This window comes from Cynoglossus semilaevis, chromosome 16 (genome assembly GCF_000523025.1).
Source record: "Cynoglossus semilaevis isolate Cse_v1.0 chromosome 16, Cse_v1.0, whole genome shotgun sequence".
Taxonomy (NCBI): domain Eukaryota; kingdom Metazoa; phylum Chordata; class Actinopteri; order Pleuronectiformes; family Cynoglossidae; genus Cynoglossus; species Cynoglossus semilaevis.
In genome coordinates, this window is record NC_024322.1 from 356,536 (window position 1) to 379,021 (window position 22,486).

Sequence of the window (22,486 nt, forward strand, 5' to 3'; positions counted from 1 at the left end):
GCGGAATATTTCAAGGAACTGAAAGGTTTCACTCCGAGTATGGAAATTACTAGTAATTTGAAACTGGAAGATCATTATTCTTTATTACATATATTTTTTGTGACATTTTTATTTGGTGGTGCTCCATTGTTTTTTTTTAAATGTTAAATATGTACTGTGACTCAAAAAAGATTGGGAAACAATCCCGTAAGACATGCAAAGGAGTCCCCCATGGACTATGTTGTTTGCAGATGACATTGTGATCTGTAGTGAGAGTAGGCAGCAGCTAGAAGAGAACCTAGAGAGGTGGAGGTTTGCACTAGAAAGAAGAGGAATAAAAGTCAGTCGTAGCAAGACGGAGTACGTGTGTGTAAACGAAAGGGAGAACAGTGAAATAGTGAAGTTACAAGGAGCAGAGGTGGTGAAGGTGCAGGAGTTTAGGTACTTAGGATCAACTGTGCAGGGCAGAGGAGACTGTGGAAGAGAGGTGAAGAATAGAGTGCAGGCAGGATGGAACAGCTGGAGAAAAGTGTCAGGAGTGATCTGTGATAGAAGAGTGTCAGCTAAGGTGAAGGGAAAGGTTTACAGGACAGTGGTGAGACCAGCCATGATGTATGGTTTAGAGACGGTAGCAATAGGCAGAAGACAGGAGGAGGAGCTGGAGGTGGCAGAGGTAAAGATGCTAAGATTCTCTTTAGGAGTGACAAGAATAAAAGTCATACATTAGTTGATAGTGAAAAATAAAATAACAGACGCAAAGCAGTTAAGTAGAGGTTGTACCGCTGTTTCCCTTAAGGCGTTTCACCTCTCATCAAAGAGGCTTTTTCTATTCCGCAGCTCAATAGTTCCTTAATTTAAAAGAAAACACCACAGTCCTGTCATACTTCTCTGTATTTATTTGTGTCTTTCTCTGTCAGAACTATATATATAATACAGAACCAGAAATCACTTTGGATATTTACAAGATAAATAAAAGTCAACATGAGGAGGATCCACTCCTCTGATGGAATATTCCTCAGGACGTGGAGACCACCCTGACATTAGACAGAACTAGGGATGTCCAATATTAACTTTTTGCCGATATCCGATATTGTCCAAACATTCCGCGATTTCGATATCACCCGATACCGATGTGCAGCCGTTTGCTCCCAAAATCTCAGCACCCTAAAAGCAATTCCAGCATATTTGCCAAAACCCAGGCATTGCGTTATCAGGTTTTTATTATCGTAGGAAAAAAAAAAAAGGATAACGATTCGTCGAGATATTACATAATTATGCTAATATCGTGCAGATTATATTGGTTGGTCGATATTATCGGACATCCCTAGACAGAACCTCATAACTAAGTTGAGAAAATGGTCTAGTTCGTATCACAGTGACAGTAGGACATGATAAAACCAGACGAACAATCGAATTCCAGTGTTTTCTTTTGCTTTGAAGATCCACATCTATGATACCTTCCTTTTCGTCAGTGAGCATTATTGTGTCACTATTAATTGAAAAACAAAACTCAACAAACACTGTACGCAAAGGATGTTGTGTCTAAAACTGTAAAGTTTCACATTTCATATCACAATATTTATCTTGAAGCCAACTGATGTTAGCTTTTTTTTTTTTTATAAAACATTTACGGTGTTTCTTGATTCTTATGGGGTCAAAGTTGTTTTGTAACCTACTCTGCTGGGCAGCAGTGGTACTGTAGCTCGAGGCTTTACTGAGATATAGAAGAAAATGATCATTTTTGTTTTAGTCTTTGGAAGCCAATAAAGCTCAGAATCTTTCGTGTAGATAGTTTTGTTTTTCAAACAAGAAAGTACTGCAAAATGTGAAGGACATAAATCAGTATTTATTACCGTTTTCTTCAGACGTGCATGCACCTAAATGTGCACTGAATTCCAAACAAACATAAATGATGTAACAGTTCCTGTCCTTTTCCTGTCTCTTCGGTTTCTCTGTGTTTATAAAATGAACAGGCGGATGTGAGTGTCTGTCTGTGTTGGATAAGAGGAGTCACATGTGGGAAGCAGGGGTTTTTGAGCATACCCACTTACTAGGAGCTTGTGCGAGAGAAAGGCAGAAAATATTTTAAGCGCAGTGACGCTCTTTCTCCTGTAGTCGGAACAATAATGGAGTGACAGAGGCAGAGCAGAGGTAGGTCAGATGTCGCAGCTCGGTTAAATGGGCAGTTGGAAGGTGATGTCCACTTGAGCTTCTTTAGCCAGAGACACAATTTCAGACAGTTTCACCACCTGCAGAGATGAAAAATTTGATTATATGATTAAAAAGTAAAAGAAAAAAGAAAATTATGTGGAAACAGAACATTAATGCAAGATGGGAGGAAGACTTAGTGGAAAAAGTAAACAATAAAGTCCAACGAATGGAAGATGGAGGAGGAAAACAAGGAGTAATAATAAATAATGAAATTAACCCTTTCATGCATGACGGTCACTACAGTGGACAGCTATTAAAATGTAATTTTCTATGACAAGAATAGGTTTTGATGGCAGTGTTGCATATAAGCCTCTACAGTGGACGCCTGAGAATCACCCAACACTGCCATACAGTGGTCAGCCTTTGCAACTGCAGAATAATTGTGTCAACATTCAAAAAGAAAATTTGGTGTATAAAAACAGAACCAAATCAGTTCTTATTTTTATGTCTAAAAACACATAAAAACACTTAGTAACATTTTTTGGCCAACGTTTTTGGGCTAATTTCATAATTTGTTTTTTTTGCTAAAATCAAAGTGGTTTGTCTTTTTATTGTTTTTTTTTCCCCCAACACTGGCTATCGGCTTACCTCAAGCTAGATTTGTTTCACTTTGTTTCTTCATAGATTTTTTTTGTATTTTGTACAACTGTAAAGCTTTTTTCTTTTCTTTTTTCCCTCCAAATTCATAGTTGTTCTCTTTTTGGCGTACATCCATAAACAGAATTTAATTAAAACATAGGCAATAAGTGCATGCTATCTAATAACTGATGCTGGCTAATAAATTTACGAAATGCAATTAACCACAGAAAATATATAATAGTGCACCTAACTCTCTGTTAAGTGGGCCACACTTGTCAGTAAATATATATTATTTAAAAAAACATGTTTATCCATCTCAAGTGAAACCCAGTTTTATATGAAAAATAGATTATTGCAAGAGTTGTGATTCTATTTGCAATTTTTAAAAAAATATACACAAGGGATCATAAAAAAAAAATCAATCTGTAATAGTAGTAGTAGAGTAGTAATAGAAGTTTAAAATGATACCATTTTAGCAGCTTCATCCAAGTCATCACAAGCCAGAATCTTCAGGGGACTGGCTGCAATTAGAGCTTTAGCATCATCAACTCTGGTTCCTGAAGAAGAAAAGAGTCGAATGATCAAAGGATGAACTAAAGACCCTGTAAAGATCGCTGCAACCTTTTTGGCCATTACCTTGTAACCGAACCACAATGGGAATCTTTAGGTCCAGGTCCCTTACAGCCATGATGATGCCCTGAGCAATGACATCACACCTCATGATGCCTCCAAAGATGTTGACAAGGATAGCCTGAACCTGAGGAATGATATAACATTCAGAACCTAAATCATTCTTCTACTCTTTCCTAATGCAGTGTTAGCCAACCTTTTTTTTTAAGCCATTGCACATTTTTCATTCTAAAAACCCCATGGTGCACCACCAAGCAAATGTCAAAAAGATGTATATAATGAGATATAATGATCTCATGGCTTTAGTCTCACTTTTTTAAAGATTATATAGCCACTTGCTAAGTGAATGTTATGTAAGTAAGTAATTAAGTCAAACTGGTTTAATGTCTGTGATGATCATTCGCAGCACTCTAACGTGATGCAATAATTACTGGGGTTATGATGCTACACCAACATAAAAAAAAAAAAGTTCTTACCTTTCTGTCAGAGGTGATGAGCTTGAAGGCCTCAGTCACCTGATGAGCTGTGGCACCACCCCCCACGTCTAGGAAGTTGGCCGGCGTTCCACCGTGGAGCTTGATAATGTCCATGGTGGCCATGGCCAGACCTGCTCCGTTTACTGGAAACAAAATATACCGGGATGTCAATACCGAGGCATATAGTAAACCGTGACTTTCCTGTAGTGTTACAACCCTAACGAATACAAAAAAAAAAAAAAAAAAAAAAAAAAAAGGTACACAAAATATACTTTTCTGCAACTGAACTACTAACTCATTTTCTTTTCCGCTAAGTATTAATTTCTTTTTTTTTTTTTCACTGAGGTGGGATTTTATGTTCTAACATGTTCTAACATATGGACAATTGAATGCAAAGCCGACTTATTTAATTGAGATATTCAAGAGCAAAAAAAGCCATACAACTTTACAGATAAGGGAAGAATAACACTTCCTGTTCTGAAATGAATTTTTCAATGATCAAAAATATATGTCAACCGACGATTTTAATCGATGGCCTACTGTTTAGTTCACTAACCTCCATTTAAAATCTAATCATTAAAAACAGATGAGTGTGTGTGTGTGTGTGTCTGACATTCCACTGACTAACCCAAGCAGCCGATTGTTCCGTCCAGACCAATGTAGTTGAGGTCCGCTTTAGCAGCCTGCCGATCGCGTGGGTCTTCTTGAGTCCAGTCCTGCATGTCAAAAACCTTCTTCTGACGATACACAGCGTTGGAATCAAAGTTGATCTTAGCGTCCATGCACATCACTGCAGAGAAACCAAACAGAGCAAACTGCTTCACACCAGAAACGTTAAGCATAGAACAGACGCAGCACAAAGTAAATTTAGCACATTGCTTGTGTTATATTCCCTTCGCTCGGTTTGAGTTTCTTTTACAATTAAGTTTAACCTTTCTTCTGGAAAATCACTGCGCCTCTCAGATGGTGGTGCAATACTCAATTTTCAACATTGACATTTGACTTTCTTTATTACTGTTTTATGTGCTTTTTTTCCCGTCCTGTTTCTATTTTATTCCCTCTTCCTCTGTGTATTTTATTATGTTTCTTTCCCCCATTCTGTTTCTATTTTATTCTCTCTTCCTCTGTGTATTTTATTATGTTTTACGTTTGTTACTTTTAGCTTTTAATTATTTTATACACCAAAGAACTTATTATGTTAGTTACGTATATATATATACCCTTTTCGGACCTCCTCCACACTGTTATCAACCCTCCCTAGACTGTAATACTCTATCCCAGACAATTATATGCACAGTAGAGTTGTACATAGAGCAGAGTGAACGAGAGAGTGGCCGACAGACTGTAAAGCGGAGTGAACGAGAGAGTGGCCGACAGACAAGGGGAGATGCTGAGAGGTGCTACGATGCATGAGCCAATCAGCATCAGGAACAGAAGAGCATGCTCAATTAGCCAATAATACACCGTACTTTGTACAATCTCATCCGGGTAAACAAAGCTAGCAGCATTTGCAAATGCACTTATCTCAATTTCAAAACGAGAATCCACATTTTTAAAGCGAAAACTTTCATATGTGTATAATTATTTTTGCTATATTTTTGCAATATAGCAAACATTTCGCAAGATCGGATTAAAACAAGAAATCTGCAACGTGCTGAGAGAGAGAGCGTAAGGAGAACCGTGATATAGAGAGGGAACACTGTACGGGGTTCCTTGACTTGCAACATAATTCCATTCCTACGGCACAACGTGATGTGATTTTTTTTGCCTTAAGTCGGCATTCACATAACCATCAGAAGAAACTGATTTACGCTTGAGAGCCATAATGAAGGGCAAAAATCCCACAAAACAAACAATAGAAAGTGACTGAAACACAATCCATTGTATGGTATACAACTGAGGAGTATAAACAAAGAAGTATTCTGTGACATCTTATTTGTCCATGCCAACTAGTTCCTGCAAGAAATTTGTTTCAACCTCACAAATGCCAAATGTCAGAATGATGGAGCTACACTTTCTTATTGAATTTATGCAACGTGGTAAACCGAAGCCCTTCTGTATAAATAATTATTGATTGGTTGACTGATTTAAAATTTGGTTGGATGAAACCGAAAGTCTGAAATAGCGCACCAATGCCAGAAGAGTCCTCCACCATGGGGTTGATCTCCAGCATTGAAGCGTCATACTGGATGAACAGATTATACAGTTTGATCATGTTTTCCGCTGCTTCATTTATCAGAGCCTCGGGGAAGCCCATCTTCTCTGCTACCTATAAAAAAAAAAAAGAAACAGTCTTTGATGAAATATGTCAATGGAAGTGGACAGTTCCAACATACAGTTGTCAGTGGTCCTACCTTCACCGCCTGCTCCATCTTAATACCCGTCACAATGTCAATTGGCTCCTTTACAATGGCGTCTGGATTCTCCGCGGCGACATCCTCGATGTTGACTCCGCCTTGTGAGCTGCCAATCAGAACGGGGCCCTGTCGGAGCAATAGGGAGTTACAGGCAGATTCAGGAGTCAAACATCTAGTTTTGATTTCAGAGCAGAGCTAAGGAACAAGATGGTTCATCCAGGAGGCAGATTACAGGAGTTGATTATCTGAGTGGCAAATTGACGGTGGACAAGTTAGGGGGGGGAGGGGTGGAAGAGGGGGAGAAGCAGAGAAAAAGAAGAAAGTGGGGTGAATAACTCATCTATAGCCTAACCTGAAAGGACCTTTCCATGGTGATGGCAAAGTAATACTCTCTGCGCGGATACCTGCGCTCACAGATGAAGACCTGGTTACAAATACGACCTGCCTCCCCTGTCTGTTTGGTGTACAACTTCCTGCCAATCATCTGAGATGAGATGTCCCGTGCTTCCTCTGGACTGGAAAAGAGGAGAAATCAGGGAGAAGAGAAAAGAAGGAGAGAAAAAAACAAACAACAAAAAAAAACGTTTCAGCTCTGCTTAGCATCACATGTTATTTTAGAGATGGTTTTCGTTTACACATACGAGTAAACAATTCGGACGCCGCCCTTCAGTCCTCCCTCAAATGTCCCCTTTCCTCTGCCTCCTGCGAGAACCTGAGCTTTAACCACCAGGTCTTTAGTACCTGAGAGTGAGAGAGGGAGAAGGTGAGTGATGGATTATGGGGGGAAAAACAAGAAACAAAGAGAAAGTGAGATTTACTAGCACTTAAACCATATAAGGTGTTTTGCAGGGGTGTGTCTAGAATTCTGGTTTGGGGGGCCAAGTAGGGGTGCAGAATGTGGTACAATGATTTTTTTTAAAAATGCCACACAGATAGATTGTGATAAAGAGAAGTTTAAGTTAATTTTTTTTAAATGATTTTGTCAAAGAAAACTTGAACAGTACATGGAAATACTTAGAGTATTATAATAGTATAGATATGTAATAGATTAAAGAGCTGAATTAAGTAGTTATTCTGGAACACTAGTTTACTGTTAGTAATAATAATTATAAAAATAAACAGACATTTGTTTAAATGAAGGAAATGCTATGTATGAGAGGCCTATTCAGTGACAATGCCAATCTAGCCTCAACTACTTGATTGAGACAAACGTACAATTTTCCAGAATATAGCTACAAGGCAAGGCTAAAACACTCAAGATTACTAGTCCAAACTGCCACTAAAACAAACTGAGATATATTGTTGCAGATATCTCAAAGACCAAATAATAAAGATACTTCCATTTAAGAGGTAAAAAAAAATAAATGAATGCACCAGAACAATCTTACATTTATGTTTGACAAATGTTTCACAAAGTAAAAAAATAAGGACAGGCAGGTTTCGCCTTTTTGTTTAACACAAGTTCTTTATAGCACGGTAGTTTAATCCTTGAGACAGGACAAAAAACATGGTGTTGAAAGAAGAAAAAAAACCAGAGGAAGTCCACGTCAGAGTTTGGAAGAATGTGCTGTGACAGCTGAGGCCACTGAAGACACAAGGTGGGGGAGGATATCCTATAATTAAACCTTGAGTGAATTTGGATGGGCCCTGAATTCGAACTAACAACAAATTGAATTTTTACTTCTAATCTCAACAGCTCCAAATGATCACGAACACTTTTTTTTTTTTAAAACTACATTTTTAAATTTTTTAAAATGAATTTGCCACATTGTGCTGTGCATACGCTTTGTCATGTAACATATTGCAACGTGTCCCGAATGATGGAGAGGGGCAACATGTGCAGGATCTTTTAGCCAGTAATTGTAGTTGAGCATTAAAACATATTATAGATAATATATCTATACAAAACATATTTTGGTCAAACATGTTTTTAGAGCTATTATTATTATTATTATTATTATTATGTAGATGCTGAAACTGATTAACAATAAGTAAAAAAAAAAAAATCAGGAAACATACCCACTCCTCAGTTTTTTTTCATTTAGATCAAAATTAGTTTTTATTGATAATGAAACATTATTGGAGATTCTCACCAATTTGTTTGGCCACGCTGTACGCTTCATCTGGCGAGCTGGCCACCATTCCTGCAGGCACCATGACTCCAGCCTCCTTTAGGAGCCCAATGCTCATGTATTCATGGAGAGACAGGTTTCTCTGCTGCTGTTGCTGCAGTTGAGGAGACACCAGTCCTCTGAAAAGGGAAGATCCACCAAGAACCTGCTAAACAGGAAAAATAAAAAAAAGACTAAATGATATTGAACAGCACAAAGCTGTTAACCAGAAGTACAGCACTTCTAAATGTTGTTAAGTAATCCAAAGCAAATCCCAAATACCATTTGAAAAGGCGGTATTTACCCCTGGATACTCAAAAAAACTCAAAATACAAGCGGTAAAAGCTTTGAGAAAAATCAATACATCTCTACACTAAATGAAAACACTACAAATCAGGAAGGAATAAATACAAACAAACAGTTGAAATAAAAAGTAAATAATAGGAAAACATTTTAAGATGAAAACACTACAAATCACAAAGGAATAAATACAAAAGAATAACAGTTGAAATGAAAAGTAAATAATAGGAAAACATTTTAATTAAACAGTACTAAACTATCTGGGTATACAGGGAGAAAACTGGATTCAAATATCTGAACAGGATTTAATTACCCCTGAATAACAGCATAATAAATCAGGAGTAAAACTCTTTGTAACTGACAGCCCATTTCTGCTGCATCCTTCTGTCTCTCACAGCTGGCTGGCGTCATTAAAAGCCGACAATTGGGTACAGGGTTTTCGGGCTATCTTTTGCTCTGTCCGTGATGAGAGCTGCTGCTAACCTTCACTGCTGCGTTAGCATGTTAGCCAAAACAATAAGTAACATGAGTGAATGTCAAAGTAAAAAGGCGTCACAACAGCCGTTGGCAGAGCCACGGTGAGGCCAGGGAGCCGCACCGCTGACGCCTCCCAGAGTTGCTTTGCCACAGACATAGTCTCACCTTTGAGGAGGAGGTAATGGAGCTTCTGCCACAGCAGTTTTTAAGAGTGGCCGTGAGTCGGCCGTAGAACAGGGACGCCGCCATGTCTTCTCTATTGACAAGCCGTATGTACACGCATGCGTAGTGTACTCGGCTCAGTGACAGAAGGACAGTGGCCCCTTTGAAGATACATACGTACGTTCTAAATATGATAAAGATATTAAACATTTTTATATTTTGATATTGTGATATTTTGTTTTTTAATAATAACACATAAAATATAAATACAATTATATTATTTATTTATCTAATTACATTCAGTGACGGTAATATCAGCCATATAATAAACGGCGTCAGTTATGGGGTTACTTTTCCAATTACAGACAACGTAACTAATTGCTTTTTCCATCGTAATGGTCGGTGTTGGTCGTTTGGTGGAAATAGAGGAGGAGAGTTTGTGTAACACAAATACGTTGGAGAAAGTTATGCAACACAAATGCATAGGGGAAGTTACACAAATTGAAGAAACGAGAGAAAAGAAATGCTCTGGCTCCCAGACAAAGAGAAACCTAAATGTCGTAAAAGCCACTTCTTTCATAACCGACCCAACACAATAACGAATTAAACACATTCAGATAGAATTGAAGGGGCCTTAAAGACAAACATAAAATAAACAGAATGCACTGAGCACACATGTTTTCGAGGTTTTTGCCTTGGGAATCCTATTGCCTTTGTTTGATAACTGAAAGTAAAACAGATTTGTGGACAAAAATCCTCAAGCTAATTCTAATATCATCTGAAGACTTTTCAAAACTTTCCAGAAAACCTCACAGTGAGGTGCCAGGGAGAGCGTGGGGGCCTCCAATGAAATATGGCATGCTGGACATAGATGGGCCACTTCTGTAGTGCGTGAATGATAACAAGTCTCTAGTCACTAGGTGGCAGCAACACATTCAGTGTTTTGTACAAATAAAAATGTTATTAGGTTCCCAAATATATTTAAATTTTCGGGTGTGTTCATTACATTTCATCATAGTCTTTTAACATAGCAGATTATTTTGTTTTTGTCCGTAAAAAAAGTTTGTTGATGAATATCTTTCTCCAAACTAAACTCTGATTTTCTTCTTTAAAATAAAGCAAGCCTTATCTGTCACAGGCTTCAGCTATTTTGTAAAAAAAAATCTGAATTATCCAACAAGGCGTGTGAAATCTTACATTTCCCCATCTTCCTCCCTCGGTTATCTTTAGTCATAGAGAATAAAATGAATACATTCATGCACATTTTTTGCAGTGAAATAGGTCAGCCAAACCATGCGCACCCTCAAAATGTAATATCTAAGAGTATCACAATTAAGAGTTAAATTTGCTGAAATTGATTTATCAACCTTTAATATTTTAGCACCTCATGGACACCCTGTCAATGCTTGACAAAGTCAAATAAATTTTAAACGCTCGCTAATTGTGATTCTTTCCATTTGACATGAGACATATGACAAATCTATATTATTAATATTTAAGTAAATTTCTTGCCATTGGTGTCATTGTAGTGCTGATCGCTGCTTGTTTTTTTTGTTTTGTTGTTTATGTAAATGACTATTACAGCAGAGTAATGTTGTAAGTATTTATCTGTGATACACCTGTGAAGAAGCCTTCCCCAATTTTGTTATGTTCTAACCAAACAATGTCAATAAAGACTATTCTAGTATATATAAATGTCTTGACTTAAACCTAATGAGTTTCTGTGTGCAGCAAGAGCCTAGAATAACCTTAGTACAAACTTTTTTTTTTTCAAAGATCATTTATTTACATACAATATATACACAAACATTTACACATACAAAAACATTTGTACGGAAATATGTGAAACTAGTACCAAAGAATAACATGTACTTGTACCACAGACACCAGGAAGTGATGTCTATAATGATGAGTAGGACTGTTTGCATTTCATGTTTGAAAAACCTTCATTTACAAACAGAGTTATTTTATATAGCTGTAATGGACTGTAATGACCTTTTTACTGATAGAGCCACCGTGATGTTCACCTACTTTTGGAACTTTGTGGTTTCACAGTGAACTGAAACAATCCTACTTAATTGTTCAAAATCTGCCCCTGGTATATAAGTTTTTGGTAGAGTGCAGCAGAAATCTGTGCTTCAATTAGTTCCAAAACGTAGCCAATAAAATAGGAAAAAACTATACTGTAATTGAAAATAACCTATACACACATATGCATCCCCGAATGTCCAAAACACACAAACACATTTTCAGTCCGAGTCGCTGCTGCTGCTGGATGAGTCTGTGGACATGGCCTCTACATCGTCTTCGTTCTCTTTGTTGTGTCCTGGAGGGTCCAGGCCAAAGTCGTTGGTGTGGTGAGGTGGCAGCATCCCCGCTGCGATGTCTGACGACTGCCAGGGGTAGTGAGGAGTTAGGATGTCTGACACAGAAGGCAGAGACAGAAAGCAGTGTCAGACCACACTGACTCAGAAGATATGAATTTCATTAACACATATACAGGAATTTTACATTTGTTAGAATGATTATTAGTTGGTTCAGGGCATAAAAATATGTTTTAATATATATATATGTATTTTTTCATATATTACATTAAATATCATGTCCTTTTATGTCATCCCTGGGTCAATCCTCTAGGTCCTGTGGATGTTTTTCATTTTAAATTCTGTAATTAAGTTATTGGCTACATTCAGAATGATACTAATAATAACAATAAATGAGTCCCTTATTTGTTCCACAAGAGGGAAATTTACATTGCGAATCTTTGCAGCCAACACAGGTTTCACGAGAGGCACCATCGAGTAAGTGGTTGCAACTGACACACAGGAATCAAACCAAGGACACTGCTTGCACGGCAGGCATGCTAACTGGCTAACAGGTGTGCTAACTGCTGCACTATAGATCCACTGAGCCATTGATTAATCCAGAGCTACCTGGATATTCACCCGATTAAAAACATTAATCGAATGAAAACCCTTTTTTTTTTTTTACTTTTTTCATATATTTGTTTTCATAAGATTTTAGAAGTACATTTCATTGCTGATTGCATTCACTTTCACGCAATATTTAAATATTCTGTTTTTTTTTAATTCTGCAGAAAGATTAAGAAAGTAAAATATCACATTTGCTGTTTCAATATTGGTCAAAATAATCTTATTAAGATTTTTTTTCCCCAAAGTCAAGCAGTCCTTCCCACCAAAGATAATGAAAAGAAGACTATCAATATCGTCAGGTTGGCAGCAGCCCTGCTTACCTGGCAACCTCCCAGCAGCCAATGCATCGCCTGGCAGATGACCATTAACGCCATTGGTTGGCATATTTGCCATGTGACCAAGAATCCCACTGCGCATCTCCAGGTCTGTGGGATAAGGTCGTCGTGGATCACCTGGATGAAAAAAATGTCATATGGTCAAAAAACTGTGAGGAAACCAGACACACATGACACATACTGATAAGACAAAATGATACCCACCTGGTACCCAATTCAGAGGAGCACATACAGCATTACTGGCACTGATTCTGTGAGCATATTTAATTATTTCTTCTGAGGAGATACTTCCTGTAGAAAACAAATGTCATAAATGATTATTTTTTTTATTTGAATAAAAAAAAAAAATGTATCGGTTAATCAGTCGGTTCATTTAATCATTAATCGAAGCCTGACCTTTCCTGGCTTTGTCAATGGATTTTAGTTTCTCTTTCGCCTGATAAACTGCTGTGGCCTGAAAACGTGAATACAAGAGAAGCAGCTTCACAGTCTTGATGATGTTCTATTTTTGGCCTTTGATGTTAAATAAAACAAGTAAAAACTGTTTAGCAGAAACATCACTGTTGTATTGTATAATGTTGTATTATTCCAATCACCTACCAGGACCTGTTCTGCCTCTTTCAGCTGCTTTTGCAGCTGCTGGATGTCACTATCTCTCTTCTCCACCTCTTTCTGCAGCTGCTGCATTTCTCGGTGGATTTTGCCCTGCTGCTGAGCCACTTCCATCAGCTCCTGGAACTCTCTGTCCCTCTGCACCAGCAGCTCCAGGATCTGAAGACCAGAACAAACCCTTTAATCCTGACAGTATTGAACCATGCTTCAATCATGCAATTCTGTGCCAGAGGTGATGCCATTACCTGAGCATCTTCTCCTGGGTGAGGCAACTTCTGACTCCTGGACAGAGCCAACATCTCAATCATCTCCCTGAAAAAAAAAAAAAAAGAGCCCCCTTCTGTTACTTGAGATTTATTACATCCCACAATCTAAGAGCAGATGCTTTTTCATTTGGCTTTTGTTTTTTGTTTCAATTGGCTGCTATAAACAGCATGCAGGGAACTCTTAACTTCTTAAGTTCTTGGGGCAGTGGTGGCTTAGTGGTTAAGAAAGCGGACTTGGGTCAGGTTCGAGTCCACCAGCTGCCAAGTTACCACTGCGGTGCTCTGCGTATGGCACCGTCCCCATACACTGCTGACCGGGCACTTAAAGCTGCCCACTGTTCACTTTCGTGATGGGTTAATAGCAGAGGTCACATCTCATTGTGTGCTATGTCACAATGGCAAGAAGCTCACTTTCAACAAGAAGGGGAACAGAGGCACATATCACAGAGAATAGAACCAGGCAGACATAACGTCCATCCAGATGTCATGTCTGCCTGGTTAATTTCTTTTCTTTTAACATGGTGTTTAGGTTGCATGCCTAGTAGTAGTACAGCTTTATTCTCTCCGGACACTCACACTGTCTGGACACTGTCCCTCGCTGAGTTATTTTACCCATTTTATATCAAATGTTTTCTTAATTACTATTATTTTATATTATCAATATATTTGTTTATATCTATGTTTTGATGTTTAGATGGGGGGTTAATTTAATTAATTAATAGTATATATTTCTGGGGTGTTGGAACTAATTAATTGTTTTTTAGTTATTTTAATGGGGAAAATGCAATCGAGATACCAGCGGCTCGACATACGAGTGCTGTTGTGGAACGGATTAAACGTATCGTATCTTGAAGCCTGCGAGCTTTACCTTCACATTATAAACAAAATCCCATTTCTAAATGTCTGTATCTTTACCAGATTTTCTAAACTTGGGCCTGTCTGAGCAACTGTCTCTCAAAATCTTAGTTTTGTCTAACTGCATCATTCTGTGACTGCATCCTTTACTGTCCTGGTTTCATCCCCCATGGAAATTCCCAAATGTCTTATCTTCATCAATAACTATTGGGATGCAGTTGTTTGGTTAAACGCTTTATAGTCACCCTTTAATTAAAAAAAAAGAAGATAGTTTATGTTTGCGACACTATAAAATATATTTACTACTCAGTTTCATAAGAAATGTTAGATCTTGTAACTTCAAACTCACAAACTTCACTTACTAAATTGCATTTTTCTTTCAAAACAACATCAGCTATTGTATATATACTGTTTATTTTGTTGTTTTCATTCACCTATATTTTTAAAGTGACATAAGCTTGTTTCCGCAGAGCCGCAAACGGCGGACGAAAGAAGCGTGTTTCATTGTTTCAAAGTAACTCTAATAGTCGAAACATTTAAAATAAAAAAAAATACAAAAATGAGAAAATGTAAACACTAAGAGTTCCTACTTACCGAGATAAGACCTCTAGATCATCCAATACCGACAACAAACGATCTTTTGTCGCTTTCTCCGCCGCCGCCATGTTAGTTTCTGTTGCTGCTGCGACTGCTACTACGCAGAACGGGAAGTGGCGTAAAATTCTCTTTTTAATCTTTTTCTATGCGCTCTTAAAATGATAGTCAATGCTTTTTTTTTTTTAGATAACTGAATTTGAAGTAATTGCTTCACAATTTTAATATAAATTAACATAAATATGTGTGTTTTTAAAATTTAGCAGTAATTACTTCATTATAACATTTTATAACAAGCTTTACTTTCGGTAACTGATTACTATTAACGTACAAAATTTTTCCCACTCTATAGCGTGGTCCTTTAAATAATATTAATACATATGGTTTTAGCTGTAAAGTAATTTTAATACATTTGTTTTGTTTGTTTTTTCTAAAAGAATTATTCCATTTAATTATTTTGAAAAATATATGTATTCATGCTGCTACAGATAAATATGCTTTTTAATTTTAATTGTGATCTCATGTCTGTTACAATCAGCATTTTTGTTTTCGTTATCGCGCTGGAAAAAACGTCTACTGGTGACGCAGGTCATGTTTATTTTAGTTTGAAGCGCTGACCGGAAAAGAGAGGGCAAGAGAGAGAGAGAGTCAAAGACAAAGAGAGAGACAGAGAGAGAGAGAGAGAGACAGTAAGAGAGGGACAGAGACAAACAAAACAACACGCAGGACCCTCTTTTCGGATTCGCTTGTCTTTATTACTTCAGTTTTAAGAGTTGCAGACCACAGTCACCATGGTGAAAGTGTCTTTCAGCTCTGCGTTGACACAGAAAGAAGTGAAATGGGACGCGAAAAGTCTTCTTCCTGAGAACACAGTGAGTCTGAAAAAACGGCGGAAGGAGACAGCGAACACAACTGTTGTCCGGTTCTGTGTTTACCACCCATTTTGTTACCTTTTAGATTAGCAATAGAGATTTAAAGTCATTTTTATTTATTGACGAAGGCGTGTTCGATATAGTACATTAACAGTTCGTCGACCGCTTCACCAGGGCCGCACATTCTTGAACAAGTTAAAACATGTTTGAAAGTTTCGGTATCCAAAGTAATTTTGTCGTAATTAGGAAATATAATCCCTGTTTAAAAACAATTGATATCAACAACATCGACTACAGTAATCTGTAATACGTATATATTTATAAATAAATAGACTTCCCCCGTTTTTCATCGACCTTTATACACGACCAAAATGTAATAAAAAATGTATTTTTTTTATTACACCGCAATACGATAGGCGTTACAATTTAATTCATTTAATTTAATTTCTTGTTTTCATTTTAGCTGCAACAGGACTTTCAGTTTCAATTATGCTTTTGCTAACATTTAGTTACTTTTTTAAATTTTTTTTATCAATCTTATCTGCGTCAAGCTATTACAGTCATAACCAGCCAGCGATTAACTTTGCATTATTTCGGCTTATTTGAAAGGTATTATCTCTGCAATAGGCAGAAGACAGGAGTCGGAGCTGGAGGTGGCAGAGTTAAAGATGCTAAGATTCTCTTTAGGAGTGACAAGGATGGACAGGAAGGTTTGGAGAAAAAGCTTGAGAAGCCAGATTGAGATGGTTTGGACATGTGCGGAGGGGGCACAGTGGATACATTGGTAGAAGAATCTTAGAGATGGAGCTACTAGGTAGGAGAAAAAGAGGAAGGCCAAAGAGGAGATATGTGGATGCAGTGAGGGAGGACATGCAGATAGTTGGAATCAGAGAAGAGAAGATGCAGAGAACAGGGAGAGATGGAAAACCATGATTCGCTCTGAAAAACGGACAAGCCGAAAGAAAATAAATCAAGTATTGTTGAATACAGTAATAAACACAAAAGTCAGGCTTCCGAGTAATATGTTCATATCTAAAGTATGTTCTGACTTTTAACTCCAGGACCGCGCAATCATAATCACAATGGTTTTCATTCATATTGAAACCATGACTGTTCAAAATAATTATTCACTGATTTGATCATTTTATTTTATTGAATTTATTTTATTTTGGCAGTTCAAGGAACTGCCAAAAAATAAACCGAAGTGAAAATATTTAAATAATATATATGTAAATGATAAAAAAATTAAATATCAAAAACTATGTGGTAATAAGATTGTATGATTAGTATATGTTTAATTTAAATATTAAACAACATTAAAAAACACTGTGAAACTCACCAGTTTGTTTACATGAGTGCTCAAGGCCAAAGTTCCAAATTACGAAAGTTTTGTTCCCCTTTCTTTTCAGCCAAAGGCTGCTTTTTTCTGCCATTCTCACCAAGTAAATAATCCACTTCCTCTTCTTTCTCTCTTGAAACGCACTGAAAGTGGAACTACTGTTTGTGTTCGTGGGACGGGGTGCAGCTCACAGCACAAGTGTGCACTGCTACATTTACATCACAGAATGAGAGCAAAATGCAAGCAGAGCAAAAGGCACAATAATAATAATAATAATAATAATAATAATACATTTTATTTATAAGCGCCTTTCAAGTCACCCAAGGACACTGTACATAAACAAAACAATAGAGCAGCGGCAAGATACATGCCAGCGTCCACTCTCAGTGGCCATGATGAACAATGATTTAATGCAGCAGGACATTGATGTGATCAGACTGTGGCACTCCTGAGTTGTAATAGAAGCCCGGCTACTACGATAGCAGCCTTCAGGTCATTTGCTTTTTGGGTGTTTGTTGTATGTTCATCTTGATGATAGTCAAACGATTCTTTATGGGTCAGCTGAGTTTTCTGGCACCAGTGTGGGCAGATTGTCAGGTTCTGCTGGAAAATTGAAATCAGCATCTCCATAAATCTTGTCAGCAGAAGGAAGCATGAAGTGCTCTAAAATGTCCTGGTGGTTAGTTGCGTCGACTTTTGACTTCAGAAAACACAGTGAATAATATTAGGGTGAAACGTCACCGTTAGTGGTTAGTGGGCTAATGCTGTTTGTAAGCTTTTGACACTGTGCAACATTTAATCACTAAATATAGTTTCTTTTGAAATTTGGTTTTGGGAACCTGTTTTTTTTTTTTTTTTTTTTTTTTTGCTGTCAAAACTTCACTGTACCTCTTCCTGCTTGCGGCTCAGATTTTGGTAAATCACATCTAAATCAAGTCAGGTAAAATGGCATAAAAATGTAGGCAGAGGCAACTTCCAACTCAACTAGCAAGATATCTTTCTTCTACCCATCATGGCATGGGTATATCATGTTTGAATGCGTCACTGTGTCTGGACAACTAACATATTAATGAGATCTACAAGCTGCTTCAACCTTTTGTGGAAGAAGAGAACACATCATGCATGTGGAACGGTGTGTGTCATGAGTGGAGTGCACAGACAGAATCACACACACACACACACACACAGCTACAACGGCTGCTATCTGTGAACTATCGGCTGATTTATTGACTGTGTACGGCAGATGTTGCGGAGGCAGCAGGATATGTCCTTACTGTACACTTGCACAAGGTTGGCCTCTCACTTCCAACCACCCCGTGCCGTTGTCTGCTTCCAGCACACTCTTACTAGATTGAAAGGGTTTTGTTGATCACATCTTCCTTGCAACCACAATGTGGTTGTTAAAGCAACTTGGTGGTCACATAATGTCACCAGAGATGTTGAAACGCCTAGAATACTGAAGCACGTTTTCCGATACAAGCGCTACAACACTGTGAAAAACAGTTTACAATTTTTGATTTCCTATAGTCAATATAAAGGTCTTCTATAGCCCATTTTGGCAGAGGAAAAGAAGCTGCCTCATAACGCACTTCGCTAATAATTGTGGACATGTGTATTAAACAGGGATGGTCCTCTCTACCTTTACTATGGGTTTCTATCAGAATATAGCTTTCTTCTGTCACATGCAGATCTTGTTAAAGTCTTTGGAGCAATCCCTTTTTATGTTGTGTTATTCATGCCATACAAACTCGATAAAGTGCCCAGACATAGCACCTGTCAAAATATTGAGGAGTACTTGTTTGGGGTAGCACAAAGAACAGGCTAATAATTGTGGACACAGTGTACTTGTTTGGGGTAGCACAAAGAACAATTTGTGGTTGTACTGCTGAAACAATTCTCAGGAACCCAGTAAGAATTGAAAAATATGTAGAATTCACAAATTATACATTAATATGTTCTGTTTGAGTATGTATACAGTCAAAACACAATCCCGTTCACTGTTTATTATTTGCAATTCTTGTTATGTTTTAAAGACATGGCTGAACGCCGTACTCTCTTGTCTCCCTCCTTCAGGATCCTGAAGCAGCCAAACCCGCTGTGGTTCCTGTTTCTCGTCAGCAAAACCAAGCCTGGTGCTGGTGCATGTGTCTTGGTCTGGCCCTCATGTTGTCAGGTGTGGTGGTGGGCGGAGTTTATCTGTTCAGATACTATTCTGAGGTGAGAAGTTGAATCTGTTCGATAATCATGGACCACATCAACCAGTTGATTTTACAGTGAAAATAAATGTATTCAGTATTTTTGAATATTATAACCTAATGATGTGTTTTGGTGCAATGCATATATTTTTTTTATTAATGATACATAAAATGCCTTTTTTATCATTAATATTGATGAATTCATATCTTGGTTTTATTATTTTAAGGTTATTCACATTGAAAAGGGTTATTTTTTTATTTTTTATTTTATTTTTTGCCAAACTGACTACTCATAAGGGTATGGAGGACTTCTGAATTTCCAAACTGACTACCCATAAGGGTATGGAGGACTTCTGAATTTTCTACATTTTCTTAATGATTCTTCAAGATACGCGCTACCCGAAATACCACTTTTCCATGTTACGAGTAAACAACTTTTGCAATAAATACTGGCAAAATCAGACAACAGTTCTTAGCATATATACCCCGAGTGCGGGATGAGGCAAGACTGACGCCACACACCGAGTCACTTAGTGATCACTTGCTGCTTGCGTGGTATTGTCACTTGTTTGGCAACCGAGTTATGGTCTGACAACTGGGGCAACTTTTGGTTAAAAATGTTGTTCTTAAACCGAATTGTTTGAAAAGGGAGGCGCTCGACAACAGTTTTATTTATTGCAAAGACTTTCTATTCACAAACTTTACCAATTGATACAGTGGTTCAAAATCTTAGTCTTTCTTTGTCATTTTGTGTCCGTTTGTTTGTGTCTTTAGAACGGTGAGGTGTTTGTGTGTGGACTCCAATACCGTGAAGAAGACTATATGATCAGAGACGAAGAGGAGGAGGTAGGACCGAAAGACTCAGAAGAAATGATGGTCAATGGGTTGGTTAATAACATACACGTGTTCTGCAGGTGCACGTGGAGTTTTCCAGCTCTCACCACCTCTACCTGCTGGAGGAGAAGATCAGAATCCTGCAGGAGGAGCAGGTGGAGCTGATCAACGTTCCTGTTCCTGAGTTTGAGAACGGAGATCCCGCCACCATTGTGCATGATTTCCCGAGGGTTGGTGCATACGCTCACCCACACACACACAAAGATGTTTGTATGTTGAGTACTGGATCCGTAAGGTTTCAAGTTTGAGTCCACCAGCTGCCAAGTTACCACTGAGGTGCTCTCAGCATGGCACTCTCCCGACACAATGCTCCCCAAGCTTAAGATGCCCCCTCGCTCACTTTGGTGATGGGTAAAATGGAGAGGTCACATTTCGTTGTGTGCTGTGGTGTGCTGTGTCATAATGACAAGTAGTTCACTTTCCTTCCACTTTCCTTACCTTTTTTTCCTTCTATTTGCAGATGTTGACGGCCTACCTTGACCTAACCCTGAACAAATGCTATGTGATTCCTCTGAACACCTCCATAGTTCTTCCTCCCAAGAACTTCCAGGATCTTCTTACCAGCATCAAGGTAACAAGAAGTATCATGTTGGGTTGAATCCCACCCCAAGTCATGGCTTAAATGTCTGTCACTATCTGTTCATTTTCTGTCATTTCCAGATGTCTTGTGCTCTTTCTTGAATGTGAACTGTTACATTGCCCTCTGTTTTCTGCTCTCTGTCCCACAGGCAGAGAAGTACTTCCCTCAAACCTACCTTGTCCACGAGGAGATGGTGGTCACAGAGCGTCTCTATCATGTTGAGCAACTTGGCTACTACATCTATAACGTCTGCCGTGGAAGAGAGACCTTCAAACTGCAACGCAGAGACCACATCTTGGGTAACAAGCATAAAGAGACATTGATTTTGTTGAGAGATCTTGCTGAATAACCTCTGTTATCTCCTTGCTGCTCCTTTCCTTCTGCTCTTCCCGCCTGTACTTGCGTTGGCTTTTTAAAACACCTTCCGTATGCCAGAATGCCAACTTAGGGGTTTGTACTTACAGAGTGAAATGTGTCAAAATAATTCCAGTAATAGTAGTTATTTTCAGTTACAGTATTTTCCGGTCTGTAAGTCACCTTTTTCATTCTTTAACTGGTGCGACTTATACTCGGGAGCGACTTATATATGTCTATTTTTTCTTCTTTATTATGCATTCTTTGGCTAGTGCAACTCTGGAGCGACTTATAGTCCAGAAAATACGTCATATGTCATTTTTGTGATCAAATGAGGTCAGTCAATTGCATCCAAATTTCTAAAAAGAAAAAAAAAAAAGACTGATTACGGTACAATGCGTTCCCTATAAATACACCCGAGTTACAATATGTTTTGAAGCGTGTGAAGGGAAACCTTGTTGCAGAAGCAGAAAAGGTCCCAACTTCCACCGAAACGCAATTATGACAGGACCCAATCATCTGCTTGCTCGACTCATCAACATTACAATAATTAGCGGTTAACAAGGTAGGAACGTCAGGAGACATGGGGGCGATCCTTTACCCAAAATAAACCGAACTGTAATGGCTATACCGAGGTCAGCACCAAACCATGGGTTTGGAAAAATCCTTAAAAAAGTAAAAAGTAGCGGCTTATGGACCAGAAATTACGGTCTTTTTTTCGTTTTGCAATTTGTAAATAGTCCTGCCCTTTTTCCGTTCATTGTTGAAGTACTTAAAATGAGGACTCAACTCCTCATCATCTTTTCCTGTGTTTTTCTTTTACAGGGATGCAGAAACGCGAGGTTCTGAACTGCCGTAAAATCCGTCACTTTGGCAGCATGGTGGTGGTGGAGACACTGATCTGTGAGCCGTAGGTTCTCATACTTGCTCCCAGGGTCTAACATATTTTAATCCTCACCTGTTGTTCAATGTTCATTTTCTGAACTTCTGTTCAAGTGGTTTTGTCAGGAAAATGAGGTGACAATTTACTGCTTTTTAAATTTCAAAACTGTGTTGAAACTATGTAATTCTCTATGTTTCTCACTTACATGGAGGGAAGAGGGCTTTTATACTGTCATCTTTGATTTTTAAAATTAAATTATTTTAATTGCAGAAAACCCCCCACAACGTGATTATTAAGGCATAACTTTACTTTTGTTTGAGCTAAGAAATTGTTTTAAATATTCATTCATTGTTTGAAAAATAGAATAATCTCTACGCCCTTCAATTTTTATCTACGGTTTTCTGTTAAGTTTATTTCTTTTGGATAAAAACACATTCTACTACTTTGTTTATATAATCTCATTAAAACCCTTACAAAAATAAGACAAAATGT

General features: G+C 38.0%; 3 protein-coding genes across 4 annotated transcripts; 1 reads left to right on the forward strand and 2 right to left on the reverse strand.

Moving 5' to 3' along the window:
* Positions 1-857: 857 nt before the first annotated feature.
* Positions 858-9,409, reverse strand: sucla2 (succinate-CoA ligase ADP-forming subunit beta). 2 transcript variants are annotated; one of them, XM_008327789.3, is made up of 11 exons: positions 9,286-9,409; positions 8,326-8,509; positions 6,874-6,973; positions 6,585-6,747; positions 6,230-6,358; positions 6,006-6,144; positions 4,504-4,665; positions 3,876-4,018; positions 3,406-3,526; positions 3,238-3,326; positions 858-2,228 (listed from the first exon to the last, which is right to left on the reverse strand). In XM_008327789.3, the coding sequence occupies exons 1-11, from the start codon at positions 9,367-9,369 to the stop codon at positions 2,154-2,156; spliced, it is 1,389 nt and encodes a 462-aa protein (XP_008326011.1). In that variant the 5' UTR covers positions 9,370-9,409; the 3' UTR covers positions 858-2,153. The 2 variants fall into 2 exon arrangements, with proteins under 2 accessions (XP_008326011.1, XP_016895623.1); XM_017040134.2 differs by having other exon boundaries at positions 8,326-8,512.
* Positions 6,690-15,022, reverse strand: med4 (mediator complex subunit 4). Its single transcript, XM_008327790.3, has 10 exons — positions 14,878-15,022; positions 13,408-13,474; positions 13,151-13,321; positions 12,947-13,004; positions 12,755-12,841; positions 12,536-12,667; positions 9,286-11,704; positions 8,326-8,512; positions 6,874-6,973; positions 6,690-6,747 (listed from the first exon to the last, which is right to left on the reverse strand). Exons 1-7 carry the CDS (start codon positions 14,946-14,948, stop codon positions 11,532-11,534), a joined length of 759 nt encoding a protein of 252 aa, XP_008326012.1. The 5' UTR covers positions 14,949-15,022; the 3' UTR covers positions 6,690-6,747; positions 6,874-6,973; positions 8,326-8,512; positions 9,286-11,531.
* A 501-nt stretch (positions 15,023-15,523) lies between these two features.
* Positions 15,524-22,483, forward strand: LOC103391508 (integral membrane protein 2B). Its single transcript, XM_008327791.2, has 7 exons — positions 15,524-15,749; positions 19,162-19,305; positions 20,058-20,129; positions 20,198-20,347; positions 20,638-20,748; positions 20,906-21,056; positions 21,937-22,483. The coding sequence occupies exons 1-7, from the start codon at positions 15,669-15,671 to the stop codon at positions 22,023-22,025; spliced, it is 798 nt and encodes a 265-aa protein (XP_008326013.1). The 5' UTR covers positions 15,524-15,668; the 3' UTR covers positions 22,026-22,483.
* Positions 22,484-22,486: the final 3 nt, after the last annotated feature.